The following is a 27,199-nucleotide window of genomic DNA, read 5'->3' as shown; positions in this document are numbered from 1 at the left end:
GGCGTAGCGGTCAGCAGGCTACCTCCGCCTCTGCTGTGGAAGTTGGGCAAGCACCAAAACTTAGCGGCAGGTTTAGGAAGATTAAGAGGATGTAACTCTTTCGAGTTATCAACAGTCACAGATTGTAACTCTTTCGAGTACATTCACAGTTCTTGGTTTCCGGGAGTGAGACATGAACCCACAACCTTCTGACTCAAAGGCGAGGGTGCTATGAACTGAGCCACAGCTGACACCTCATTAAGAGGATGTAACTCTTTCGAGTACATTCACAGTTCTTGGTATTATTTTTCTGGGAATGGGACATGAACCCACAACCTTCTGACTCAAAGGCAAGGGTGCTATGAACTGAGCCACAGCTGACACCTCATTAAGAGGATGTAACTCTTTCGAGTACATTCACAGTTCTTGGTATTTTTTTTTCTGGGAATGGGACATGAACCCACAACCTTCTGACTCAAAGGCGAGGGTGCTATGAACTGAGCCACAGCTGACACCTCCCTTAAGAGGATGTAACTCTTTCGAGTTATCAACAGTCACAGATTGCAACTCTTTCGAGTACAATCACAGTTCTTGGTTTCCGGGAGTGGGACATGAACCCACAACCCTCTGATTCAAAGGCGAGGGTGCTATGAACTGAGCCACAGCTGACACCTCCCTTAAGAGGATGTAGTTGCACAGCCTGGGCATGGGTGTTAATCACTTGTACATACTGCTCACTTTGTTACTAAACTCCCAAGAATGTCTCCTTGCCTGTGGCTCCTTGTTATGATGAGCCGTGTACGTGTCACTCAGATGTGAAACCTTGGTCCCTGCGCAAGATAAAAGCAAGTGACTCAGTCCAGGGCTCCTTCCATGTTCTTTGTGCAACCTTCCCAGCAAACTGATGGTGCGCTTTCACGGTCACTGGTCACAACAGCCATGCCTGCACCTCGATGGGGTTTATTATTGCTGACAGAGTGTCCTGGGCCAGAGCTCCATCATTCTCCCTGTGTGCTCCCAGTACCTTTGAGGTGCGGCTTACCCCCATCTGTGCCCGGTGACAGTGTGGTCCTGAAGGTTTCAGCTCATGAAGGATGCCATAGGATCGGGAGAAGTTAAAGTTTCCTTATGGTATCTATGGTGTTTCCTCACTGCATGTCATATTATCCTCCACAAATCTAGCAGCTTTGAGGGCCTCCCGAGTGCGCCTGTCTCGTCTGGCCAGTGTAATGGCCTCATTGCCGTCATCCTTGCCTTCGAGGACCTCCTCACCCTCATCCCCGTCAATGCCCTCCTCAGCGTAGGAGATGTGCAGCTCCTCCATCCCCTCCTTAGCCAGATCCTCTCCAGCACCAGCAGAGGACGACAATTCGTGACACACTCTGCAGGGTCCACCAGACTGGTCCAGACACTGGAGCCTCATTTTCAACATGCCGATGGTTTACTCCACCAAGGTGCGAGTTGCAGCATGAGCCTCTTTGTACCTTCTCTCGGCTGCACTCTGAGGCCGCTGCACAGGTGTCATCAGCCACGTCCTCTTCGTGCAGCCTTTGCACCACCCTCCTCCCCCCCCGCCCACCCACCAACTCGCCTCAACCGCAGTCCGCAGTGCAGCCCTTGTCCCCCCCATCTTGACTGAACTGCAGTGCAGCCCTTGCCCCCCCAAAAACCCACCTCAATTGCAGTGCAGCCCTTGCCCCCCCAACTCACTTCAACTGCAGTGCAGCCCTTGTCCCCTCCTCAATTTGCCTCAGCCACAGTGTAGCCCTTGTCCCTGCCACCTCGCCTGAATTGCAGTACAATCCTTGCTGCCCCCAAACTCACCTCAACCTTAGCGCAGCCCTTCCCCTAGCGCCACAGCCAGACAGCCGGGAAAATGTAACTTGCCTGTGGCCTTGCCTGAATGCGCGGTGCCTCAGCCTTGAAGTCCAACGGGCAACCCTCGTGAGCACTGCGCAATGTTACTGTGCACCCACCTCCGATTTATCTTCAAAGTGCAGCTCACCAGGTGCGCGCCTCATGGTGCTATTGCACGGTGACACGCTTGGGTGATCCAGCATGGTTGGGGGGGGGGGGGGGGGTGCGGGGATGATTCCGGCGAGCCGGGCTTATGGTGATGTGCTTACACTGTGCTGCGGCGGGAAACGCGGAACGCCATTGACGGGCAGAGCAACTGGTTTCACAACGCCGTAAAATTGATTTTCGTCCTCTCCACCGTGTTGCCTGCTCACGTCGGCCATGACGCCCAAAGCCAGCGGGCACAGAAAATTCCGCCCTGTGTGAAAAGCACAATATAAATGCAAGTTGTATTTTTTTGCAATGGGGATTTTCTTTTGGGATGAATCTTAGCCCCGCCCCCCCCCAATAAAAAAGAGAAAGTAATCATGTTTGTTTTTATAATCATTGTGGAAATATGTAAAGCAGTAATTGATTTTGAGCAGAATATTGGTGAGCTTTGCCTGTTCCAAGCAAGGCCACAGCTCTACAGTCAGTGGTTGAATACATCAATTCCATTTTATTGAATGAAGCTCCAGGATTTTAATTTTTAAGCAGTGTTCTGTGGAAGCATATTTCACAATCCTTTCTGACTATGTGGAAAAATCGCCTGCCTTGCTCTCGAATTGTTTGGTGCTATCACATACTGTGTAGTTTAATGCAGAATAAATAGCGGTCAGTATCCTATATGCCTTACGTTGCTGTGCAGGCAGTAAGCCTTCGCATTACGAGACCTCAATGATCTACTTACTGCCCAACCAGCAAAAGACATTTGCTTCCTACGGCTTAGAGCTTTATCTATATTTATCAAAAATAGATGTGATGTCATTCCATTAGGAGAAGGCAGCCTGGCCAATCATTGCCTGGGATTATCAACTCATGGTGGTTTCCTTTTACAGTCTAACCCATCCAAGCTATTTTAAAGCCACATCATGCACAGCTGCACTTGACAATTAGCTGCAGAAGTCTCGTAGCTGCATTTCTTCATTTACTGTACTCGAGCGAGGCAAAGGAACCTGGAGCTATCGGACAGAATATTTGCTTCGTTGTCTTGGACATTGTGTACTTAAAGGGAAACAATTTTTAACTGGGGAAGGAAAGAAAGCTTTGTTGATTTTTTTTGCTTTGGTCTGTGTGTGTGTGTGTGTGTGTGTGTGTCTGTGTGTGTATCCTGAGGACCAGCTGCAAAGATTCGCTTCTTGACCCAGCGCTGAACACTTCTCGCCCAGCGTAGTTTCTTATTCACCCAACACTTGGCATGATTGACTGCCACTGCTACTGTGCCCACTGCTGCTCATGAAGCGTTTTGGCAGCCTTAGAGGGAGTAAGAAACGAAAGGACCAGGAGGGAAAACCAGAGAGACGCCAGTCAGAACCTCATGGCCTTTTAGGTAAGGAAGTGACACTTATGGGTTATACGTAGGCAATTGTATTATTTCAAGCACGGTTTGTGTCTCTAATAACACCAACTTACTGGCTGATGATGTGTAGTCACCTGCCCACCACCATCAGCCCCCGCCCCCAAACTTTTGATGTAATAAGAGTGTTAGTGTAATTTATTTTCAAGACGACCCGGTCATTTATTTCACCGCTGTTTGTGGGATCTTGCTGTGCACAAATTGGCTGCTGCTGCATTTCCTACATTGTAACAGTGATTTTAAGTCAAGAAGCACCTCGTTAATTGCGAAGGAATTTGGGTCCTGAGGTCATGAAAGGCGCTATATAACTGAAAGTTCTTTTCTTTAGAAATTGTGTGTGTCAGATTTATATTTTTAATATTTTTAATAACATAAATATTTTTATTGAAAGCAAATAGGTAATTCATAGCAAATTGGTGCATTGAGACTGAATAATGAAACTTGGGTTCTTTGCTGTAGCATTCCCTTCACACCCACACTCCTCACGCCTCCCCAAATTGATGAATTGTCTATCTCGGCCAGATGAGACACCAACTCAGAGGATGGCAAGTAAAATCAGAGGACGTAGGCCTTTGTTGGTCTTGAGTGGCTCCCAGCGGTCAGCTCATGGGTCATTTTGGGGGAGGGGTACGGTGGTGCAGTGAGCAGGAAGCAAATCTGTTGTCCCCTTTGCTCAATAAAAAAAATTATAGTGAGTGGGGGAAGAGGTGAAAGTACATTTTCCTGAGTATTCTGACAGTAATTGCAAATCTGACTTTCCTGCTAACAAGATGATCATTGTGCTCCAGTTCTTCAGGAGTGAGTTAAACTGCAGTAGGAAATTCCAGCTGGTGAACTTAATGGGCTTATGGGTGAAGAAAAAAAGAACTCCCATTTATACAGCGCCTTTCATGACCTCCAAGCATCCCAGAGCAATTCACAGCCAATTAAGTTCTTTTGAATTATTGCCACTTGTAACATAGAAAACCCAGCAGCCAATTCTGTTCACAGCAAGCTCCCGTAAACAGCAAGGCGACATTAATCAGGTCATCTGTTTGAGTAATATTGGTTAAGGGATAAATATTGGCCAGGATACGGGGGTGAACTCTCCCTGCTTTTCTTTGGAATCGTTCTGTGGGATCATTTATTGTCCATCCTCAGTTTATCGTCTCCTTTGAAAGACGGCTCCTTTGACAGTGCAACAACCCCTCAGTCAGCTTCAATTTTGTGTTCCAAGTCTCTGGGGTGGGGCTTGAACCTACAACGTTTTGACTTAGAGGCAAGGGTGCTACCCTCGAGTCACAGTTCATATCAAGTGTTTGTTTATAGCTTGATTTACATAAGCGCCAAGTATTTGGCACTTCCTATACTTCTGATTTCATTTGAGCAATGCCCAAGCGGCAGCCTTGTATGTTCATCACCCTGCAACTCGCTCCATACGTTCACCTTATTTAAAACCAGCTCCCCACGATTACTACACTAAAACTACCTCTGTATAAGTTTATTATAACAAAACCAGCTCCCTGTGTTCACCACACCAAAACCAACGGCTGTGCCCCCATGAATCGTAAAGTCACATTTTCATGTTGCTAGGACAAGGAAAGTGTTTTAGTGACATAAACGAGAGGAATCAGCACACTCCGGTGTCAATCCTCAACTCAGTGCCGAGTGTAAAATTGCTTGTGAATTCAGAAACATTCAATGTCAGCGCATTGTGCAATTCATAAATATAGCTCCTCCAGTTCTGGCCTCTCGCATATCCCTTGATTTTGATCTCTCCACCATTGACAGCCATGTATGTCTTCAGTTGCCGAGGCCATAAGCTCTGGAATTCCCTCTCCGAAGTTAAACACACAGGTTCAGTGAGCAATTAGGAAGGCAAATGGTATGTTAGACACAAACACAGAAAATGCCGGAAAAACTCAGCCGGTCTAGCAGCATCTGTGGAGGGAGAAACAGAGTTAACGTTTCGAGTCCGTATGACCCTTCTTCAGAGCTGAAGAGAAGTGTAAATGTGATTAAATTTATACTATTTAAAGGGGGTGGAGCAGGTGGAGTTGGATAGAAGGCCAGCGATAGGTGGAGACAAAAGAGAGATTGACAAAGATGTCATGAACTAAAGGGCAAAGGGAGTGTTAATGGTAGTGGTAAGGGCTAAAAAAGGTGCTGATAGTGGCAAAGGTAAGAAAGCAGAATGTGATAATAGCAGAACAAGGGTCAGCACTCTGAAAGAGTAACATGAACAAGTAACAGGTGGCCTTTGTGGGGGTGAGGTGGGGGAGGTGGTGGTGGTGGGGAAAAAAAGGATAGAAAATGAGATAGAAGGGTAGATAAAAAAGGGGATAAAACCATGGATAAATGAATAAAAATAAATGAATAAAAAATAAAAATGCAGAAAAAAGGGGATTAAAAAAGGGGTGAGGATAGAGGAAAGAGTTCATGGTCTGAAGTTGTTGAACTCAATGTTAAGTCTGGAAGGTTGTAAAGTGCCTAATGGGAAGATGAGGTGCTGTTCCTCCAGTTTGCGTTGGGCTTCACTGGAAAATTGCAGCAGGCCAAGGACAGACATGTGGGCATGAGAGCAAGATGGTGTGTTGAACTGGCTAGCAACAGGAAGGTCTGGGTCATGCTTACGGACAGACCAGAGGTGTACTGCAAAGCAGTCACCCAGTCTGCGTTTGGTCTGCCCAATGTAGAGGAAACCGCATTAGGATCATCGAATGCAGTAGACCAAATTGAAGGAGGTGCCAGTGAAGTGCTGCTTCACCTGAAAGGAGTGTTTGGGCCCTTAGATGGTGAGGAGGAAGGAGGTAAAGGGGCACCTTCTGCAATTGAGTGGGAAGGGGATGAGGTGTTGGGGGTGATGGAGGAGTGGACCAGAGTGTCCCGGAGGGAACAGTCTCTATGGAATACTAACAAGGAGTTGAGGGGAAGATGTGTTTGGTGGTGGCATCATGCTGGAGTTGGCGGAAATGGCAGAGGATGATGCTTTGAATGCGGAGGCTGGTGGGGTGAAAAGTGAGGACAAGGGGGGACCCTATCATGGTTCTGGGAGGGAGGGGAAGGTGTGAGGGCAGAGGTGCGGGAGATAGGTTGGTCACGGTTGAGGGCCCTGCCAACCACAGTGGGGGGGAACCTCGGTTAAGGAAGAAGGAAGACATGTCAGAAGCGCCGTTTTGGAAAGTAGCACCATCGGAACAGATGCGACTGAGGCGAAGGAACTGAAAATGGGATGGAGCCCTTACAGGAAGCAGGGTGTGAGGAGCTGTCGAGGTTGCTGTGGGAGTCGGTAGGCTTATAATGAATATTGGTGGACAGTCCATCGCCAGAAATGGAGACAGAGAGGTCAAGGAAGGGAAGGGAAGTGTCAGAGATGGACCATGTGAAGGTGATAGAGGGGTGGAAATTGGAAGCAAAATTGATCAATTTTTCCAAGTCCAGACAAGAGCATAAAGTGGCACTGAAACAATCATCGATGTACCGGAGAAAGAGTTGTGGGAGGGGGCCTGAGTAGGATTGGAACAAGGAATGTTCCACATACCCTATGAAGAGACAGGCATAACTTAGACCCATAGCCACACTTTTATTTGGAGCAGGTGAGACAAGTTTCAGGAAAAATTGTTCGGTGAGAGGACAAGTTCAGTCAGGCGGAGGAGAGTGGTGGTGGATGGTAATTTCATCACATTTCCACTTCTCTTCAGCTCTGAAGAAGGGTCATACGGACTTGAAATGTTAACTCTGTTTCTCTCTCCACAGATGCTGCTAGACCTGCTGAGTTTTTCCAGCATTTTCTGTTTTTGTTTCAGATTTCCAGCATCCTCAGTGTTTTGCTTTTATCTAAATGGTATGTTAGGTTTTGTTACTAAAGGATCGGCGTATAAGACTAAAGAAGGTTTACTACAAATATACAGGACGCTGGTAAGGTCGCACCTGGGTACTGTGTAGAGTTTTGGTCTCCTTATCTAAGGAAGGGCATATTTGTCCTAGAGGGAGCGCAATGAAGGTTCACTAGACTGGTTCTTAGGATAGGGAGAGATTAACTAGACCAGGCCTATATTCCCTGGCATTTAGAAGAATGAGAAGCGATCTAATCAAAACGTATAAAATTCAAAAGGGGCTTGACAGGAAAGATGCTGAGAAGATGTTTCCCCTAGCTGAGGAATCTAGGGTTCAAATAAGGGCCTGCCAATTAGGACTGAGATGAACAGAAATTTCTTCATTCAGAGGGCTGCAAATCTTTTGATTCCTCTACCCCAGAGATGCTCAGTCATTGAGTATGCTAACAGCACTGTGGGTGCACCTAACATCACATGGACTGCAGCGGTTCAAGGAGGCAGCTCACTACCACCTTCTCAAGAGCAATTAGGGATGGGCAATAAATGCTGGCCCAGCCAGCGACACCCACATCCTGTGGACGAATAATAAAAAATAATTTCAAGACCGAGGTCGATAGATTTTTGGTTACTAAGGGATATGGGAAGGTGAAATCGAGGTAGAAGATCAGCCATGATATTGGTTGAGTGACGGAGCAGGCTTCAAGTGCTAAATGGCAACTCCAGCTCCTATTTCTAAACCTGTCTGCCTCTCTACCACATGCTCCTCCTTAGAGTCACTCCTTAAAATCTACCTTTCATTTTTTTTGGTCACCTGTCCTAATACCTGTTTATGTGGCTCAGTGTCAATTTCTTTTTTTGATAACACTCCTATGAAGCACGTTTGGGAAGTTTTACTATGTTAGAGGAGCTTTTTAAATGCAAGCTATTGAGTAACTCTTGTTTATTGTATATTAATTGTGTACAGGCAGTGGGTTTTAACTGGGAATTGATTTTTGCACCTATAAATGGACACAGGCTGAAACTGTGGTTTTGGGTTAGGAGGTAGATGCCTGTAATGTGTAACTGTAAATAAATGCTTATAAAAGTATGTAAAGATTGGCTCCAGTTCTATCTTTCATAATCTGACTTTCTGGAATATAACATTTGAACAAGGAAACCAAGGTGAGTTCTGGATAAGTAAATATCCCTTTGAATTTGATTGAAGAACAGTTATTTGTTATATTTCTTAGAATGAATAGAATGCAAAATACCACTCGCTCTCTCTCCTTCTCTCTCTCTTTCATGTGCTTATGTAGTTATAGATCAACAACTAAAATATTACATCCAGATGGTTAAGCCAGATATTTACATTTGCAGTAGTGGAGTGCATCGTTGGGAACCCTCCTCTGTATTTGTAAGTCAGGTACTGAGTTGGTGCATGTTCCATGGTCTGTTCTGGGCAACCACAGTCACACATTGGAGAGTTCTTAATTTTCTATTTCTTCATCAAGTGTCCACATCTGCCATGGTCTGTGTGGATGCAGTTTAGAGTTTTCACATGAGCTTCACTAGAGATCAAAGCCAGAGAGCATCTGTGTTGGCTCTTTCACGAGATGTTTGTTTGTGACTCCTTGTGAACTCCAGTAGGCTTTCTGTGCTTCATCAGGGTTCAGGTTACATTGTCGAAGGTTAAGCCCGTGGGTTTTTTGACCCAGTTGCTTGCGCAACTTCAGGCAGTGTTGAAGGATGGATGATGTTGAGGTCCTGGTGGATGGGGAGATGTTTGTTTCCCTCGATTTGCTGAATTTCCTGAAGGGTTACGGCATCACGGTGAATGGATGGGCGAACCGATGTGCTGCGGTTGTTGGGGTCGACCTGAGGGTTGCAGCGTTCATTGAGTGTAGCTAGTTCTGGTCCATGCTGGTGCACAGTATTCTGCTACGAAATGCACAAGAGCTATTGCTGATGTCCGAAGTGCTAATGCCAATGTACCACAGTCCTGCCGGCACAGATTTGTTAAGGGCAAATCATGTTTAACTAAAGTAAAAACAGAAATTGCTGGAAGTACTCAGCAGGTCGGGCAGCATTTGTGGAGAGAGACGGGGTTAACATTTAAGGTTGATGACTTTTCATCACTCTGTTTTGATGAAGGATCATCAACTCGAAATGCTAACTCTATTTCTCTCTCCACAGAAGCTACCTGACCTGCTGAGCATTTCCAGCATTTTCTGTTTTTATTTCAGATTTCCAGCATTTTCAGTATTTTGCTTCTGTATTCGTGTAGAACTAACGTGCTTGAGTTCCTTGATGAGGTAATAGTGAGGGTGGATTAGGGCAAAGCAGTTGATGTCGTTTACGTGAACTTCAAAATGGCATTTGATACAGTGCCGTACAACAGGCTTGTCAGCAAAGTTAAAGCTCATGGAACAAAAGGAACATAGCAACATGGATATGAAATTGGCTGAGTGACAGGAATAGTGGTGAATGGCTGTTTTTCAGACTAGAGGAAGGTTTATAGTGGGGTTCCCCAGGAGTTAGTGTTAGAACTCCTGGTTTTCCCGATATATATATTAATGACCTATACTTGGGTGTAAAAACAGAATTACCTGGAAAAACTCAGCAAGTCTGGCAGCATCGGCGGAGAAGAAATCAGTCAACGTTTCGAGCCCTCATGGCCCTTCAGCAGAACTGAAGCATAGTTTCAACAAGGGAGAAATATAAATTGGTTTAAGGTGGGTGGGGGGGAAGAGACACATTGAGGGTGTGGTGTGAGCAGATAATCAAAAGATGTCAGAGACAAAAGGGTCAAAGAGGTGTTGAAGGTGGCGGTCTTTGTCTGAGAAAAGTGCTAATTAAGAATGCAAGACAGGATATTCAAAGTACAGCTCTAGTGGGGGTGGGGTGGAAGGACTAAAGGTTTTAGTTTTAGATTTAAAAATAATGGAAATAGGTGGGGAAAGAAGAATCTATATAAATTATTGAAAAAAAAGGCGGGTGGGGGGGGAAAAGAAACGGGGTGGGGATGGGGGGAGGGGGGTTTAAGATCTAAAGTTGTTGAATTCAATATTCAGCCCAGAAGGCTGTAAAGTGCCTAGTCGGAAGATGAGGTGCTGTTCCTCCAGTTTGCGTTGGGCTTCACTGGAACAATGCAGCAAGCCAAGGACAGACATGTGGGCAAGAGAACAGGGTGGAGTGTTAAAATGGCAAGCGACAGGGAGGTTTGGGTCTTTTTTGCGGACAGACCGCAGGTGTTCCGCAAAACGGTCGCCCAGTTTGCGTTTGGTCTCTCCAATGTAGAGGAGACCGCATTGGGAGCAACGAATGCAGTAGACTAAGTTAGGGGAAATGCAAGTGAAATGCTGCTTCACTTGAAAGGAGTGTTTGGGCCCTTGGACGGTGAGGAGAGAGGAAGTGAAGGGGCAGGTGTTGCATCTTCTGCGTGGGCATGGGGAGGTGCCATAAGTGGGGGTTGAGGAGTAGGGGGTGATGGAGGAGTGGACCAGGGTGTCCCGGAGGGAACGATCCCTACGGAATGCCGTCAAGGGGGGTGAAGGGAAGATGTGTTTGGTGGTGGCATCATGCTGGAGTTGGCGGAAATGGCGGAGGATGATCCTTTGAATGCGGAGGCTGGTGGGGTGATAAGTGAGGACAAGGGGGACCCTATCATGTTTCTGGGAAGGAGGAGAAGGCGTGAGGGAGGATGCGCGGGATATGGGCCGGACACGGTTGAGGGCCCTGTCAACGACCGTGGATGGAAAACCTCGGTTAAGGAAGAAGGAGGACATGTCAGAGGAGCTGTTTTTGAAGGTAGCGTCATCAGAACAGATGCGACGGAGGCGAAGGAACTGAGAGAATGGGATGGAGTCTTTACAGGAAGCGGGGTGTGAGGAGCTGTAGTCGAGGTAGCTGTGGGAGTCGGTAGGCTTGTAATGGATATTGGTGGACAGTCTATCATCAGAAATTGAGACAGAGAGGTCAAGGAAGGGAAGAGAAGTGTCAGAGATGGACCATGTGAAGATGATGGAGGGGTGGAGATTGGAAGCAAAATTAATAAATTTTTCCAGGTCCCGACGAGAGCATGAAGCAGCACCGAAGTAATCATCGATGTACCGGAGAAAGAGTTGTGGGAGGGGGCCGGAGTAGGACTGGAACAAGGAATGTTCCACATACCCCATAAAGAGACAGGCATAGCTGGGGCCCATGCGGGTACCCATAGCCACACCTTTTATTTGGAGGAAGTGAGAGGAGTTAAAGGAGAAATTGTTCAGTGTGAGAACAAGTTCAGCCAAACGGAGGAGAGTAGTGGTGGATGGGGATTGTTGGGGCCTCTGTTCAAGGAAGAAGCTAAGGGCCCTCAGACCATCCTGGTGGGGGATGGAGGTGTAGAGGGATTGGACATCCATGGTGAAGAGGAAGCGGTTGGGGCCAGGGAACTGGAAATTGTTGATGTGACGTAAGGTGTCAGAGGAATCACGGATGTAGGTGGGAAGGGACTGGACAAGGGGAGAGAGAAGGGAGTCAAGATAACGAGAAATGAGTTCCGTGGGGCAGGAACAGGCTGACACGATCGGTCTGCCAGGACAGTTCTGTTTGTGGATTTTGGGTAGGAGGTAGAAGCGGGCCGTCCGAGGTTGGGCGACTATCAAGTTGGAAGCTGTGGGAGGAAGATCTCCAGAGGAGATGAGGTCAGTGACAGTCCTGGAAACAATGGCTTGATGTTCTGTGGTGGGGTCATGGTCCAGGGAGAGGTAGGAGGAAACGTCTGCGAGTTGACGCTCAGCCTCCGCGAGGTAGAGGTCAATGCGCCAGACAACAACAGTACCACCCTTGTCAGCGGGTTTGATGACAATGTTGGGGTTGGACCTGAGAGAACGGAGTGCAGTGAGTTCAGAGAGAGACAGATTAGAATGGGTGAGAGGAGCAGAGAAATTGAGACGGCTAATGTCACGCCGACAGTTCTCAATGAAAAGATCAAGAGAAGGTAAGAATCCAGAGGGAGGGGTCCAAGTGGAGGGAGAATATTGGAGGTGGGTAAAAGGATCCGTTGAATGGGGAGAGGACTCCTGCCCAAAGAAGTGAGCACGGAGACGAAGACGGCGGAAGAAGAGTTCAGCATCATGCCGAGCCCGAAATTCATTGAGATGAGGGCGTAAGGGTATGAAACTAAGTCCTTTGCTGAGCACTGAACGTTCAGCATCGGAGAGGGGAAGGTCAGGGGGTATAGTGAATACGCGGCTGGGGCTGGGATTGGAAGATGGGGTGAGGACGGAGGGACAAGCAGGGGTGGAGGGTCCCCGATGGGTGTTGGAGTCGATGAGTTGTTGGAGCTTGCGTTCCTTAGCACTTGAGAGAAAGAGAAAAAGTTTCTTGTTGAGGCGACGGATGAGGCGAAGAATAAAATGAAACTGGGGGCACGCGCAGCTTTGAAAAAGGGTGCGGCGGTGCTGCTGGAGGGAGAGGTCGAGTGTGTTCATATGGCGGCGCATGGCACTGAGTGTGGATCTCAGAATGCGACGGGAACAGCAGTCCGAGAAACGTTTTATGTCCCGGAGATACCTGTAATCCTGGGTGGGTTCGAAACAAGAGGGATGGAATTTCAGTTGAAATCCACGTGGGGTGAGTCGGAGACGGAGACAGTCACTGAGAAAGGAGATATGGCTGTGAAAGCGGGTTTTAGTAAACACCTTGTCAAACACCAGGAGAGAAATGGAAAGCAATGAAGGTGAGCAGGGCAGAAGAGACAGTCGGAAATCCTTTCACAGCCATATCTCCTTTCTCAGTGACTGTCTCCGTCTCCGACTCACCCCACGTGGATTTCAACTGAAATTCCATCCCTCTTGTTTCGAACCCACCCAGGATTACAGGTATCTCCGGGACATAAAACGTTTCTCGGACTGCTGTTCCCGTCGCATTCTGAGATCCACACTCAGTGCCATGCGCCGCCATATGAACACACTCGACCTCTCCCTCCAGCAGCACCGCCGCACCCTTTTTCAAAGCTGCGCGTGCCCCCAGTTTCATTTTATTCTTCGCCTCATCCGTCGCCTCAACAAGAAACTTTTTCTCTTTCTCTCAAGTGCTAAGGAACGCAAGCTCCAACAACTCATCGACTCCAACACCCATCGGGGACCCTCCACCCCTGCTTGTCCCTCCGTCCTCACCCCATCTTCCAATCCCAGCCCCAGCCGCGTATTCACTATACCCCCTGACCTTCCCCTCTCCGATGCTGAACGTTCAGTGCTCAGCAAAGGACTTAGTTTCATACCCTTACGCCCTCATCTCAATGAATTTCGGGCTCGGCATGATGCTGAACTCTTCTTCCGCCGTCTTCGTCTCCGTGCTCACTTCTTTGGGCAGGAGTCCTCTCCCCATTCAACGGATCCTTTTACCCACCTCCAATATTCTCCCTCCACTTGGACCCCTCCCTCTGGATTCTTACCTTCTCTTGATCTTTTCATTGAGAACTGTCGGCGTGACATTAGCCGTCTCAATTTCTCTGCTCCTCTCACCCATTCTAATCTGTCTCTCTCTGAACTCACTGCACTCCGTTCTCTCAGGTCCAACCCCAACATTGTCATCAAACCCGCTGACAAGGGTGGTACTGTTGTTGTCTGGCGCATTGACCTCTACCTCGCGGAGGCTGAGCGTCAACTCGCAGACGTTTCCTCCTACCTCTCCCTGGACCATGACCCCACCACAGAACATCAAGCCATTGTTTCCAGGACTGTCACTGACCTCATCTCCTCTGGAGATCTTCCTCCCACAGCTTCCAACTTGATAGTCGCCCAACCTCGGACGGCCCGCTTCTACCTCCTACCCAAAATCCACAAACAGAACTGTCCTGGCAGACCGATCGTGTCAGCCTGTTCCTGCCCCACGGAACTCATTTCTCGTTATCTTGACTCCCTTCTCTCTCCCCTTGTCCAGTCCCTTCCCACCTACATCCGTGATTCCTCTGACACCTTACGTCACATCAACAATTTCCAGTTCCCTGGCCCCAACCGCTTCCTCTTCACCATGGATGTCCAATCCCTCTACACCTCCATCCCCCACCAGGATGGTCTGAGGGCCCTTAGCTTCTTCCTTGAACAGAGGCCCCAACAATCCCCATCCACCACTACTCTCCTCCGTTTGGCTGAACTTGTTCTCACACTGAACAATTTCTCCTTTAACTCCTCTCACTTCCTCCAAATAAAAGGTGTGGCTATGGGTACCCGCATGGGCCCCAGCTATGCCTGTCTCTTTATGGGGTATGTGGAACATTCCTTGTTCCAGTCCTACTCCGGCCCCCTCCCACAACTCTTTCTCCGGTACATCGATGATTACTTCGGTGCTGCTTCATGCTCTCGTCGGGACCTGGAAAAATTTATTAATTTTGCTTCCAATCTCCACCCCTCCATCATCTTCACATGGTCCATCTCTGACACTTCTCTTCCCTTCCTTGACCTCTCTGTCTCAATTTCTGATGATAGACTGTCCACCAATATCCATTACAAGCCTACCGACTCCCACAGCTACCTCGACTACAGCTCCTCACACCCCGCTTCCTGTAAAGACTCCATCCCATTCTCTCAGTTCCTTCGCCTCCGTCGCATCTGTTCTGATGACGCTACCTTCAAAAACAGCTCCTCTGACATGTCCTCCTTCTTCCTTAACCGAGGTTTTCCATCCACGGTCGTTGACAGGGCCCTCAACCGTGTCCGGCCCATATCCCGCGCATCCTCCCTCACGCCTTCTCCTCCTTCCCAGAAACATGATAGGGTCCCCCTTGTCCTCACTTATCACCCCACCAGCCTCCGCATTCAAAGGATCATCCTCCGCCATTTCCGCCAACTCCAGCATGATGCCACCACCAAACACATCTTCCCTTCACCCCCCTTGACGGCATTCCGTAGGGATCGTTCCCTCCGGGACACCCTGGTCCACTCCTCCATCACCCCCTACTCCTCAACCCCCACTTATGGCACCTCCCCATGCCCACGCAGAAGATGCAACACCTGCCCCTTCACTTCCTCTCTCCTCACCGTCCAAGGGCCCAAACACTCCTTTCAAGTGAAGCAGCATTTCACTTGCATTTCCCCTAACTTAGTCTACTGCATTCGTTGCTCCCAATGCGGTCTCCTCTACATTGGAGAGACCAAACGCAAACTGGGCGACCGTTTTGCGGAACACCTGCGGTCTGTCCGCAAAAAAGACCCAAACCTCCCTGTCGCTTGCCATTTTAACACTCCACCCTGTTCTCTTGCCCACATGTCTGTCCTTGGCTTGCTGCATTGTTCCAGTGAAGCCCAACGCAAACTGGAGGAACAGCACCTCATCTTCCGACTAGGCACTTTACAGCCTTCTGGGCTGAATATTGAATTCAACAACTTTAGATCTTAAACCCCCCTCCCCCCATCCCCACCCCGTTTCTTTTCCCCCCCCACCCGCCTTTTTTTTCAATAATTTATATAGATTCTTCTTTCCCCACCTATTTCCATTATTTTTAAATCTAAAACTAAAACCTTTAGTCCTTCCACCCCACCCCCACTAGAGCTGTACTTTGAATATCCTGTCTTGCATTCTTAATTAGCACTTTTCTCAGACAAAGACCGCCACCTTCAACACCTCTTTGACCCTTTTGTCTCTGACATCTTTTGATTATCTGCTCACACCACACCCTCAATGTGTCTCTTCCCCCCCACCCACCTTAAACCAATTTATATTTCTCCCTTGTTGAAACTATGCTTCAGTTCTGCTGAAGGGCCATGAGGGCTCGAAACGTTGACTGATTTCTTCTCCGCCGATGCTGCCAGACTTGCTGAGTTTTTCCAGGTAATTCTGTTTTTATTTTGTTTTGGATTTCCAGCATCCGCAGTAGCTTTTAGCTTTTTGTTTTTATACTTGGGTGTACTTGGCACAATTTCAATATCTGCAGATGACACAAAGCTTGGACGTATTTTGAACTGAGAGGAGGATAGTGATAAACTTCAGGAGGACATAGACAAGTTGATGGAATGGGTGGACAAGTGGCGGATGAAATTTAAGTAGCGACGTGTGAAGTGATTCATTTTTAGTAGGAAGAACCAGGAGAGGCAATGTAAAGGTGCAGATCTTTCAGACTCTGGATTGTTGCAGACTGGGTGTACCCCGGAAGATGTGCTGTGGGACTCCTTGGAAGTCCCAACGCACGGACTCAGTGAGAATTGCCTGGGAAGTTTGAACTTCTGATGGGCAATTGTCCTGTTTCCTGGGACCCTCCCACAAGGTCTCCAACTCTAAGTTAGAGTCGAAGACTTTGGAAGGTTCTGACTTAGTTACCCAGGAAATGTTAGACACAAAAATCCTAGTCTAACTGCTGGATACAACTGACACCCCCCACCAACTTTCTATTCAAGCACCTCCCCCTGCCGACAACCCTTTCTGACTCCCCAACTACTCACCTGACCCTCCCGCCTGACTAGCCCCCACCATCCATCTCTTCCCTACCCCCAATTCACCCCCGATACCCACCATCCATCTCTTCCCGACCCCCGATATAACCTGACTAGCTCCCACCAACCAACAACTCGATTCCACACCATCTGACTCCCCCTACAAACCCCTGACTCTCTCCCCAACCTGACCTGACCTCACCACCCAACTCCCCCCCGATCCGACCTGAATAGCCCCAGATCTGACAACCTGGCCCGACTACCCACCGACCCACTTCAGCCTGCCACCTCACTCACCTGTCACCCTACTCACCTACCAATCTACCCAGTTGCCACTCTACCCTCTTACCCATTTAGCTCACCCACCTTACCTGCTTACCTCACCCACTCTGCCCCCTTACACACTTAGCTTCTCTCCGTAGCTTTTCAAAGAAGCCTTGGGACATTTAAACAGTTCTCGACACCGTACTTTAGGAAGGATGTGAAAGTATTTGTGAGAGTGCAGAAAAGAATCAAGAGATTAGCTCCAGGGTTGAGGACCTTCACTTACGTAGTTTGGAGAAGCTAGGACTGTTCTCCTTGGAGAAGAGAAGGTTGAGAGGAGATTTGACAAAGGTGTTCAAAATCTGGACAGAGTGAATAGGCACAAACTGTTCCCGTTGGTGGAAGGGTCGAGAACAAGAGGGCACAGATTTATGGTATGTGGCAAAAGAAGCAACTGCAACACGAGGAAAAACCTTTTTACGCATCGAGTGGTTCGGATTTGGAATGCATTTCCTGAGAGTGTGGGGGAGGCAGATTGAATTGAGGCCTTCAAAAGGGCAATTATGTGGAAAGAAAAAAATTGCTGGGCTATAAAGGAAAGGCAGAGGAGTGGGCCTAGGTGCAGAGAGCTGGCACAGACACAACAGGCCAAATTGTCTCCTACTGGGCTGTATCCATTCATTTGAACATATGTACGAACATACTAATTAGGAGCAGGAGTAGGCCGTTCAGCCCCTCAAGCCTGCTTCGCCATTTAATAAGATCATGGCTGATCTGATTGTGGCATCAACTCCACATTCCCACCTAACCCCCCCCCCCCGCCTCCAATAACCTTTGCATTCGGTGATTCTGTAAACGCTCATCCAATTCTCTTTTGAAAACCATGATAGAATCTGCCTCCACCACCCTTTCAGGCAGTTCATTCCAGTTAGTACCACTCGCTGTGCAAAATTATTTTCTCTTGTTGTCCTTAGTTTAGGATTTGAATCCAATCCAAGGCCATGCAACTGATGTCTCCTCTGCTGAGCAGTAGAGTTAAATCACACTGTACCATTTCAGCATGCAAACATTTTGCACTACAGAATTCATTTGGAGCTCCTGCAGAATTGACCTATTTAAATTAAACAGCCACTTAAAATAGCGTGTCCAAACAGTTAGATATTTACACGCTAACATTGCACAGCATGATTTCACTTCGAAAGAACTCTCATTGAATTTATGTACGCAGTTTGAACCCACTTGCTAGTTGGCATTACTAAATAATCAAAAACTGCTCATAACATGCCATTAGTTAATGGTATTGAGGATGGTTTGTTGGGGTAATTAAAAATAATGTAAGACAAAACAAAATACTGTGGATGCTATAGACCTGAGATAAAAAACAGAATGCGCTGTAAAGCATTCAGCAGGTCAGGCGACTTCTGCAGAGAGAGAAATGGGGTTCACCTTTCTGGTCAATGACCTTTAACCAGAACTGGATAATGTTCAGAGCTGTGCAGCTTGTAAGCAAATACAGAGCGATGAAAATGGGGGCTCAAGGAAAGAAATGGGAAGAGAGCAGGTGACAAAAAGGGTGATGGTGCCACGCAAATAATGAATCATGAAACAAAATAATGGAAACAGAAAATAGCGCACTGGGACAGTAAGGGCCCTTCATATGGTGGGGTGTATTTTTGGGGTAGAGTGCAGGAACTTTACTCTGCTTCTGTTAGTGAGAAACCAGACCTGGGAATAACACCAGGCGAAAAATTGATCCTTCCCATCAATGAGGGTCTTTATCTGTTGGATGGGTTGAACATTTACCAAACACTGACCTTTGCAAATTCACTGTCTCCTCTTTTTTTTCCTTATTTTGTAAATGAATTTGCACTTTCAGAATTGAAATTCTGCAGCAAAGTGAATGGTGGAGCGGGCTCAAAGGGCTGAATGGCCTACTGTTGCTCCTATTTCAAGTGCAGTTTTCCAAGTTGTTACTATTACTTCCTACAAGGCGAGTGTAACATGGAACAAAGGGCCTTAGAAACTTTCCACAGTTGAATGAATAACTGAAGCAAGGATGTCTTACTGCAGCTGCACAGGGCCTTGGTGAGACCACACCTGAGTATTGTGAGAGTTTTGGTCTCCTTACCTAAGAAAGGATATACTTGCCTTAGAGGGAGTGCAGTGAAGGTTCACCAGACTGATTCCTGGGATGGCAGGATTGTCAAATAAGGATAGATTGGGCCAGCTAGGCCCATATTCACTGGAGTTTAGAAGAATGAGAGGAGATCTCATTGAAACATATAGAATTCTAACAGGGATGGACAGACTGAATGCAGGGATGATATTTCCTCTGGCTGGGGAGCCTAGAACAAGGGGTCACAGTCTCAGGAATATGGGGTAGACCATTTAGGGATGAGATGAGGAGAAACTTCTTCACTCAGAGGGTGGTGAACCTGTGGAATTCTCTACCACAGAGGGTTGTGGAGGCCAAGTCACTGAATATATTTAAGAAGGAAATAGATAGATTTCTGGACTCTAAAGGTGTCAAGGAGTATGGTGTTGAGTTAGAGCATCAGCCATGATCATATTGAATGGCAGAGCAGGATCAAACGACCGAATGAGCTACTCCTGCTCCTATTTTCTGTGTTTCTATGTTTCCAAGCCATAATGAAAAGAAAGAAGTTGCATTTATATTGTGTCTTTCACAAGCTGAAGACGTCCCAAACCCTTTTTCAGTCAATTAAGTATTTTTTGTAGTCATTGTTATAAAGTAGGAAATGTGATCATCAATTTTTTTATAGCAATGAGATAAATGACGAGGTAACCTGTTTTAATGATGTTGGTTAAGGGATAAGTTTTTGTCAGGAGATCAGGGATAGCTCCCCTACTCTCCGTCGACATGGTGCTATTGAGCCCTTCACAACCACCTGAGAAGACAGACCTTTACTTTAATGATTCATCCAAAAGACGGCACCTGCAATCATGCAGCATTGCCTCAAAACTGCACTGGAGTGTCCGCCTATAATTTGTGTTCAAGTCTCTGGAATGGGATTATTTTTTTTCATTCATTCACAGGATGTGGGTGTCGCTCACTGGGCCAGCATTTATTGCCCATCCCTGATTGCCCTTGAGAAAGGTGGTGGTGAGCTGCTGTCTTGAACCGCTGCAGTCCATGTGGCGTAGGTACACCCATAGCACTGTTAGGAGGGGAGTTCCAGGATTTTGACCCAGTGACAGTGAAGGAACGGTGATATATTTCCAAGTCAGGATGGGGAGTGACTTGGAGGGGAACTTCCAGGTGGTGGCGTTCCCATCTATCTGCTGCCTTTGTCCTTCTAGATGGTAGTAGTTTTGGGTTTGGAAGGTGTTGTTGAAGGAGCCTTGGTGAATTCCTGCAATGCATCCTGTAGATGGTACACACTGCTGCCACTGTGCGCCAGTGATGGAGGGATTGAATGTTTGTAGATGTGGTGCCAATCAATTGGGCTGCTTTGTCCTGCATGGTGTCAAGCTTCTTGAGTGTTGTGGGAGCTGCACTCATCCAGGCAAGTGGGGAGTATTCCATCACACTCCTGACTTCTGCCTTGTACGTGCTGGACAGGCTTTGGGGAGTCAGGAGGCGAGTTACTGCAGGATTCCTAGCCTCTGACCTGCTTTTGTAGCCGTAGTATTTATATGTCCAGTTCAGTTTCTGGTCAGGATGTTGATAGTGAGGGATTCAGTGATGGTAATGCCATCGAACATCAAGGGGCGATGGTTGGATTATCTCTTGTTTGAGATGGTCATTGCCTGACACTTCTGTAGCGCGAATGTTACTTGCCACTTGTCAGCCCAAGCCTGGATATTGTCCAGGTCTTGCTGCATTTGGACGTGGACTGCTTCAGTATCTGAGGAGTCGCGAATGGTGCTGAACATTGTGCAATCATCACCGAACATCCCCACTTCTGACCTTATGATGGAATGTCAGCAAGTTTTGGTCTCTGAGGTAAGAATGCTGCCAACTGAGCCATAGCTGACAAATCCTTACTTTGCAAAAATGAGAGCGATACTGGCATTCATATAGTGTTTTACCACATTATCAATGCACTTCACACAATTCACTAATTTTCTGACAAGATTCATCAATGTACGCTGTGTGATCAGAGCTGCCATTTTTTGGATGAATTGTTAAACTGAAGTTCTGCCCTTTCCGGTGGTCGGGAAAGATTCAACATACTGTGCTAATTGGATATAATTTGTAATTTATTTACAAATTTTAAAATAACTCAGTCTGTAGGTCTGGCCCATAAGGTTTGGATCTTTGATGAATGTCTAGTTACAAGAAGGCAATTTCATGTATTATTTTCTTTTTAAAAAGTGAATTTAGTCCTGTTAAGTGCGAAGAATCTTGTATTTTTATAGTTAACTGCTTATCATGACAATGCTGTGCAGGCAAAAATTGAAAATGCCAGAAATGCACAGAAGGTCAACCAGTACCTGTAAAGGAACAAGATGCGCTAACCTTTCCAGCATATATTGCTCACCAGATCTAATGAAAAGTGTACCTCGGAAACTTTCACTTGTCCATTTTTGATTTGGTTTCAGATTTCCAACATTTTTGTTCTTTCCCTTTTGACTCTGTAGGCAGTATAGTGAGCAGTCCAGATGCCTAATGGACTAAGTGAAACTCTTATACACAGCTCTGTGCTGGCATTAAGAACGGAGTGGTTACAGCTGGTGTGTTCAGGTTCCAGCACGTGGAAAGTAACCCAGTGGAGTCTTTTTGTTTTAGGCCTTGCTGAGGTCAGCTACTAATCTATCTTTAGCTGTTGTCTGCAGAGCTCGAGAATTGCTCATCTTGATCCAGAATTTTATGGGGTTTTTTTTTGTCCAGCGTCTGTCAAGTAATTTTGAAAGTAATCGTGAAGAACCCCATCCACAGTTGAGATTTTTTCCGTGTTTCTTTTGTTGCTCCAGTTGCCAATCCCGTATAAAGAAAGACAGACTTGCACTGATCTAGCATCTTTCATTATGTTCCAAAATATTTCACAGCCAGTGCAGTACTACTTGAAGTGTAGTCATTGTAATGTAGGAAATATAGCAGCCAGTTCTCACAGCCAGCTCCCCCAGTCAACCATCTGCTTTTCGAATGTTGGTTGAGGGATAAATATTGAGCTGGACACAATGGAGATCTCCTCTGCTCTTCTTCGAATTTGTTGCATTTAGTCAACCTGAGAAGGCAAACAGGGCTGAATTAAACATCTCGTCCAAATGATGGCAACTCCGACAACACAGCACTGTCTTGATGCTTCACTGGAGATAACGTGCTCAAATCTCTGGACTTGAACTCGATACTTCAAAGGCATGGTGTCAGCAGTAACTCAGTGAGTAGCATTCTCTCAAAGGTGAGAAAGCTACTGACTGAGCCAAGGCTGACACCAAGTCTTTGAAGTATCACTCACGCTCTCTCAGACAGAACTATTTATGGAAATACTTTGCCTGTGCTGCAGCTGTGAACTGATATATCAGGCATTGATAGTTACAAAGAAGTATGACAGTAATCCCTAATACAACATTTCAACAAAGCATGCTGGATTAGGAATCGATTAGAAAGGTTTAACTTTCCACTTTAGACTGTGTGGTTTAGTTATAAAATGATGCTGAAATGGGCCATTGGCAAAGGGCCAAAGGTTTTCCATTGAATATCTCTTCTGTATATAATGAGAATTAAGGTCTACTTTATGTCACTGATTTACAGGACTGGTTTAGCTTGGTTGGCAAACTAAAGAGCATGAAGAAAATGTCAAACTGTGCTGGAGTGGAAACCAGGAAATCCAGCTGATATTTTGAAATGCATTGCAAGGATGGTGCTAGATTTCTCCAGAAAATGACTGCATAATTGAGCATGGGAGATTCAGACTTCTCGCTCTGTTGTGCAGTACTATTAATGCAGTTTGTCCCTATACATCCAATGATATCAGTCAAGTTGTGGTACAATGACAATAACAACTGGTATTTATAGAGGGAGCCCCCTCAGCTTCCTCACAGCCTTAAAATCCAGATGCATAGCACCTTTTTTATTTGGCTACTGTGGGTGGTCCTCGGGGCCCAAAATGACATTCGCATTTGTGGTGCAAGGTGCCAGCAAGCCTACGCCGATCATATTGCCCATCAGCTAAAACATTTTGCACTTCCGGGGTCCGTATCCCTCTATTCCCATCCTATTCATGTATTTGTCAAGCTGCCTCTTAAACTCCACTATCGTACCTGCTTCCACCACCTCCTCTGGCAGTGAATTCCAGACACTCACTACCCTCTGCGTAAAAAAATCTGCCCCGCACATCTCCTCTATAGTTTTCTCCTCTCACCTTAAATCTATGTCCCCTAGTAATTGACTCTTCCACTCTGGGGAAAAAGCTTCTGACTATCTATTCTGTCCATGCCACTCATAATTTTGTAAACTTCTATCAAGTCGCCCCTCAATCTCTGTCGCTCTAGTGAGAACAATCCGAGTTTCTCCAACATCTCCTCATAGCTAATAACCTCCAGACCAGGCAGCATCCTGGTAAACCTCCTCTGCACCCTCTCCAACGCCTCCATATCCTTCTGGTGATGTGGCGACCAGAATTGCACGCAATATTCCAAGTGTGGCCTAACCAAGGTTCTATACAGCTGCAGCATGACTTCCCAGCTTTTATACTCAATACCCCTGCCAATGAAGGCAAGCATGCCATATGCCTTCCTGACTACCTTATCCACCTGCGTTGCCACTTTCAGTGACCTGTGGACCTGTACACCCAGATCCTTCTGCCCGTCAATGCACTTAAGGGTTCTGCCATTTACTGTATAATTCCTGCCTGTATTAGACCTTCCAAAATGCATTACCTCACATTTGTCCGGATTAAACTCCATCTGCCATTTCTCCGCCCAAGTCTCCAACCGATCTATATCCCGTTGTATCCTTTGACAATCCTCTTCACTATCTGCAACTCCTCCAACCTTAGTGTCATCCGCAAACTTACTAATTAGCCCAGTTACATTTTCCTCCAAATCATTTATGTATACTACAAACAGCAACGGTCCCAGCACTGATCCCTGCGGAACTCCACTAGTCACAGCTCTCCATTCAGAAAAGCACCTTTCCACTGCTACCCTCTGTCTTCTATGACCAAGCCAATTCTGTATCCATCTTGCCAGCTCACCTCTGATCCCGTGCGACTTTACCTTCTGTACCAGTCCGCCATGAGGGACCTTGTCAAAAGCCTTACTGAAATCCATGTATATAACATCCACTGCCCTTCCATCGTCGATCATCTTTGTCACTTCCTCGAAAAACTCGATCAAGTTAGTGAGACATGACCTCCCCTTCACAAAACCATGCTGCCTCTCACTAATCCGCCCAGTTGCTTCCAAATGGTAGTAAATCCTGTCACGAAGAATCTTCTCCAATAATTTCCCTACCACTGAAGTAAGGCTCACCGGCCTATAATTTCCTGGATTATCCCTGCTACCCTTCTTAAACAATGGAACAACATTGGCCATTCTCCACTCCTCTGGGACCTCACCCGTAGCCAGTGAGGATACAAAGATTTCTGTCAAGGCCCCAGCAATCTTCTCCCTTGCCTCCCTCAGTACTCTGGGGTAGATCCCATCTGGCCCTGGGGACTTATCCACCTTAATATTCTTCAAGACGCCTAACACCTCTTTTTTGATCTCAACATGATCCAGGCTATCTACACACTCTTCCCTAGACAAATTGACCGCTAAGTCCTTCTCTTTGGTGAATACTGATGAGAAGTATTCATTTAGTATCTCTCCCATTTCTTCTGGCTCCACACACACATTCCCACCTCTGTCCCTGAGTGGGCCTACCCTTTCCCCGGCTACCCTCTTGCTTTTTACATATGTATAAAAGGTCTTGGGATTTTCCTTAATCCTGGTTGCCAGGGACTTTTCATGACCCCTTTTAGCCCTCCTGACTCCTTGCTTGAGTTTCTTCCTACTTTTTTTATATTCTCCACGGGCTTCATCTGTTCCCAGCCTTCTAGCCCTTACGAATGCTTCCCTTTTCTTTTTGACTAATCTCACAATATCCTTCGTTATCCAAGGTTCCTGAAACTTGCCATGCTTATCCTTCATCCTAGCAGGAACATGCCGGTCCTGAATTCTTATCAACTGATGTTTGAGAGCCCCCCAGAAGTCAGTTGTTGATTTGCCCTCAAACATCCGCCTCCAGTCTAGATTCCTCAGTTCCTGCCTAATATTGTTATAATTAGCCTTCTCCCAGTTAAGCACCTTAACCCGAGGACTCCTATTATCCTTATCCACCAGTACCTTGAAACTTACTGAATTATGGTCACTTTTCCCGAAATGCTCCCCTACTGAAACTTCGACCACCTGTCTGGGTTCTTTCCCTAATACCAGGTCCAGTATTGCCCCTTCCCTCGTTGGACTATCTACATATTGTCTCAGGAAGCCCTCCTGGATGCACCTTAAAAATTCTGCACCATCCAAAACCCTAGCACTAAGTGATTCCCAGTCAATATAGGGAAAGTTAAAATCACCCACCACAACAGCCCTATTGCTTTTACATCTTTCCAAAATCTGCCTACATAACTGTTCCTCAATCTCCTGCCGGTAATTGGGAGGCCTATAGTAAACCCCCAACATTGTGACTGCACCCTTCCTATTCCGGAGCTCTACCCATATTGCCTCGCTGCATGAGCCCACCGAGGTGTCCTCCTGTCGTACAGCTGTGATATTCCCCTTAACCAGCAGTGCAACTCCCCCACCTACATCCCTCTCTATCCTGCCTGAAACATCTAAATCCTGGAACGTTTATCTGCCAATCCTGTCCATCCTTCAACCAAGTCTCTGTAATAGCAATAACATCATAGTCCCAAGTACTAATCTGCCTTGCCTGTTATACTTCTCGCATTGAAACGAATGCATTTCAGATCCCCAGTCCCACTGTGTTCAGTAATTTCTCCCTGCTTGCCCTTCCTCTTAGTCCTACTGGCCATATTCACTGGTTCCCAGTCATTTATTTCACCTGTTGACCTATTGCTCTGGTTCCCACCCCCCTGCCATACTAGTTTAAACCCTCCCGAGTGACACTAGCAAACCTCACAGCCAGGATATTGGTGCCCCTCCAGTTTAGATGCAACCCGTCCTTCTTGTACGACCTGTACATGCCCCGGAAGAGATCCCACATCCAGATATCGGAAACCCTTCCTCCTACACCATCTGTTCAGCCACATGTTTAGCTGCTCTATCTCCCTATTTCTAGCCTCACTGGCACGTGGCACAGGGAGTAATCCTGAGATTACAACCCTAGAGGTCCTGTTTTTTAACTTTCTGCCTAACTCCCTGAACTCCCGCTGCAGGACCTCGTCACTCTTCTTGCCTATGTTGTTAGTACCAATGTGTACCACAACCTCTGGCTGTTCTCCCTCCCCCTTCAGAATGTCCCGTACCCGATCAGAGACATCCTGGACCCTGGCACCAAGGAGGCAACATACCATCCTAGTGTCTCTTTCACGACCACAGAAGCGCCTCTCTGAACCCCTGACTATAGAGTCCCCTATGACAATTGCTCTTCTATGCTTTGACCCCACCTGCTGAACAACAGAGGCAGCCGTGGTGCCACTGCTGTGGCTCCTGCTGTTGTTTTCCCCTAATAACCATCCCCCCCAACTGTATCCAAAATGGTATACCTGTTAGAGATTTCTGCACTGACTGCCTGCCCCTTCTAGCCGTCACCCATCTATCTGTCTGTACCTTGGGTGTGACCACGTCTCCAAAACTCCTGTCAATGACGCTTTCCGCCACCAGAATGCTCCTAAGTGCATCCAACTGCTGCTCCAACCGATCCATGCGGTCTGTGAGGAGCTGCAATTGGGTACACTTCCTGCAGATGTAGTTGTCCGGGACACTTGAAGCGTCACAGATTTCCCACATCCCACAGGTGAAGCACTTCACCCCAGCAACTGCCATTTCTAGAACTATTTAATAAATTAATTTAAACCTAATAACTGCTTATTGACTCCTTATTAACTATACGTTCCCTAAGGCTAGATTTCTACTATAAATGCTAAATTCTAAGAACAGTAATCCCCTGATTCTGGCCTAGATACCCTCTACTTATTAATTAAGTGATTAATTTATTTGGTTTAATTAGTTTAACAATGTTTTAGTTTCAAATTCAGTGTACATTCTCTACCAGCCAATCAGGTCACAGATTTACCATGACGCCACTTATAATTTTTTTTTAAGACCTGAGGTCCGCAAATCCCTGAGGTCAGGTTTTTATGCTCACCTCTCTGGAACTCCGCCCTCTGACTCTGCTCCCTGGAACTCTCCTCGCACTCTTTTAT

The 27,199-nt window shown here is 46.8% G+C and overlaps 1 protein-coding gene across 6 annotated transcripts in view; it reads left to right on the top strand.

Annotated features, from left to right (window-relative positions):
* Positions 1 to 27,199, top strand: part of LOC144676534 (5'-AMP-activated protein kinase subunit gamma-2-like) — a 462,890-nt gene that overhangs the window by 273,782 nt on the left and 161,909 nt on the right. Inside the window, exon 1 of one of the 6 annotated variants that reach the window (XM_078536967.1) lies at positions 2,897 to 3,364. The exons of the other annotated variants lie outside the window; for them this stretch is intronic. Within the exon in view, the coding sequence (XP_078393093.1) occupies positions 3,271 to 3,364 (94 nt within the window). The 5' untranslated portion in view covers positions 2,897 to 3,270. Of the gene's footprint in view, positions 1 to 2,896; positions 3,365 to 27,199 lie in introns of those variants that run through there. 6 annotated transcript variants of the gene reach the window in all.

This window comes from Cetorhinus maximus, chromosome 3 (genome assembly GCF_964194155.1).
Source record: "Cetorhinus maximus chromosome 3, sCetMax3.hap1.1, whole genome shotgun sequence".
Taxonomy (NCBI): Eukaryota; Metazoa; Chordata; class Chondrichthyes; order Lamniformes; family Cetorhinidae; genus Cetorhinus; species Cetorhinus maximus.
Note: the sequence above shows the minus strand (reverse complement) of the source record. Positions and strands in the feature narration are given on the sequence as shown.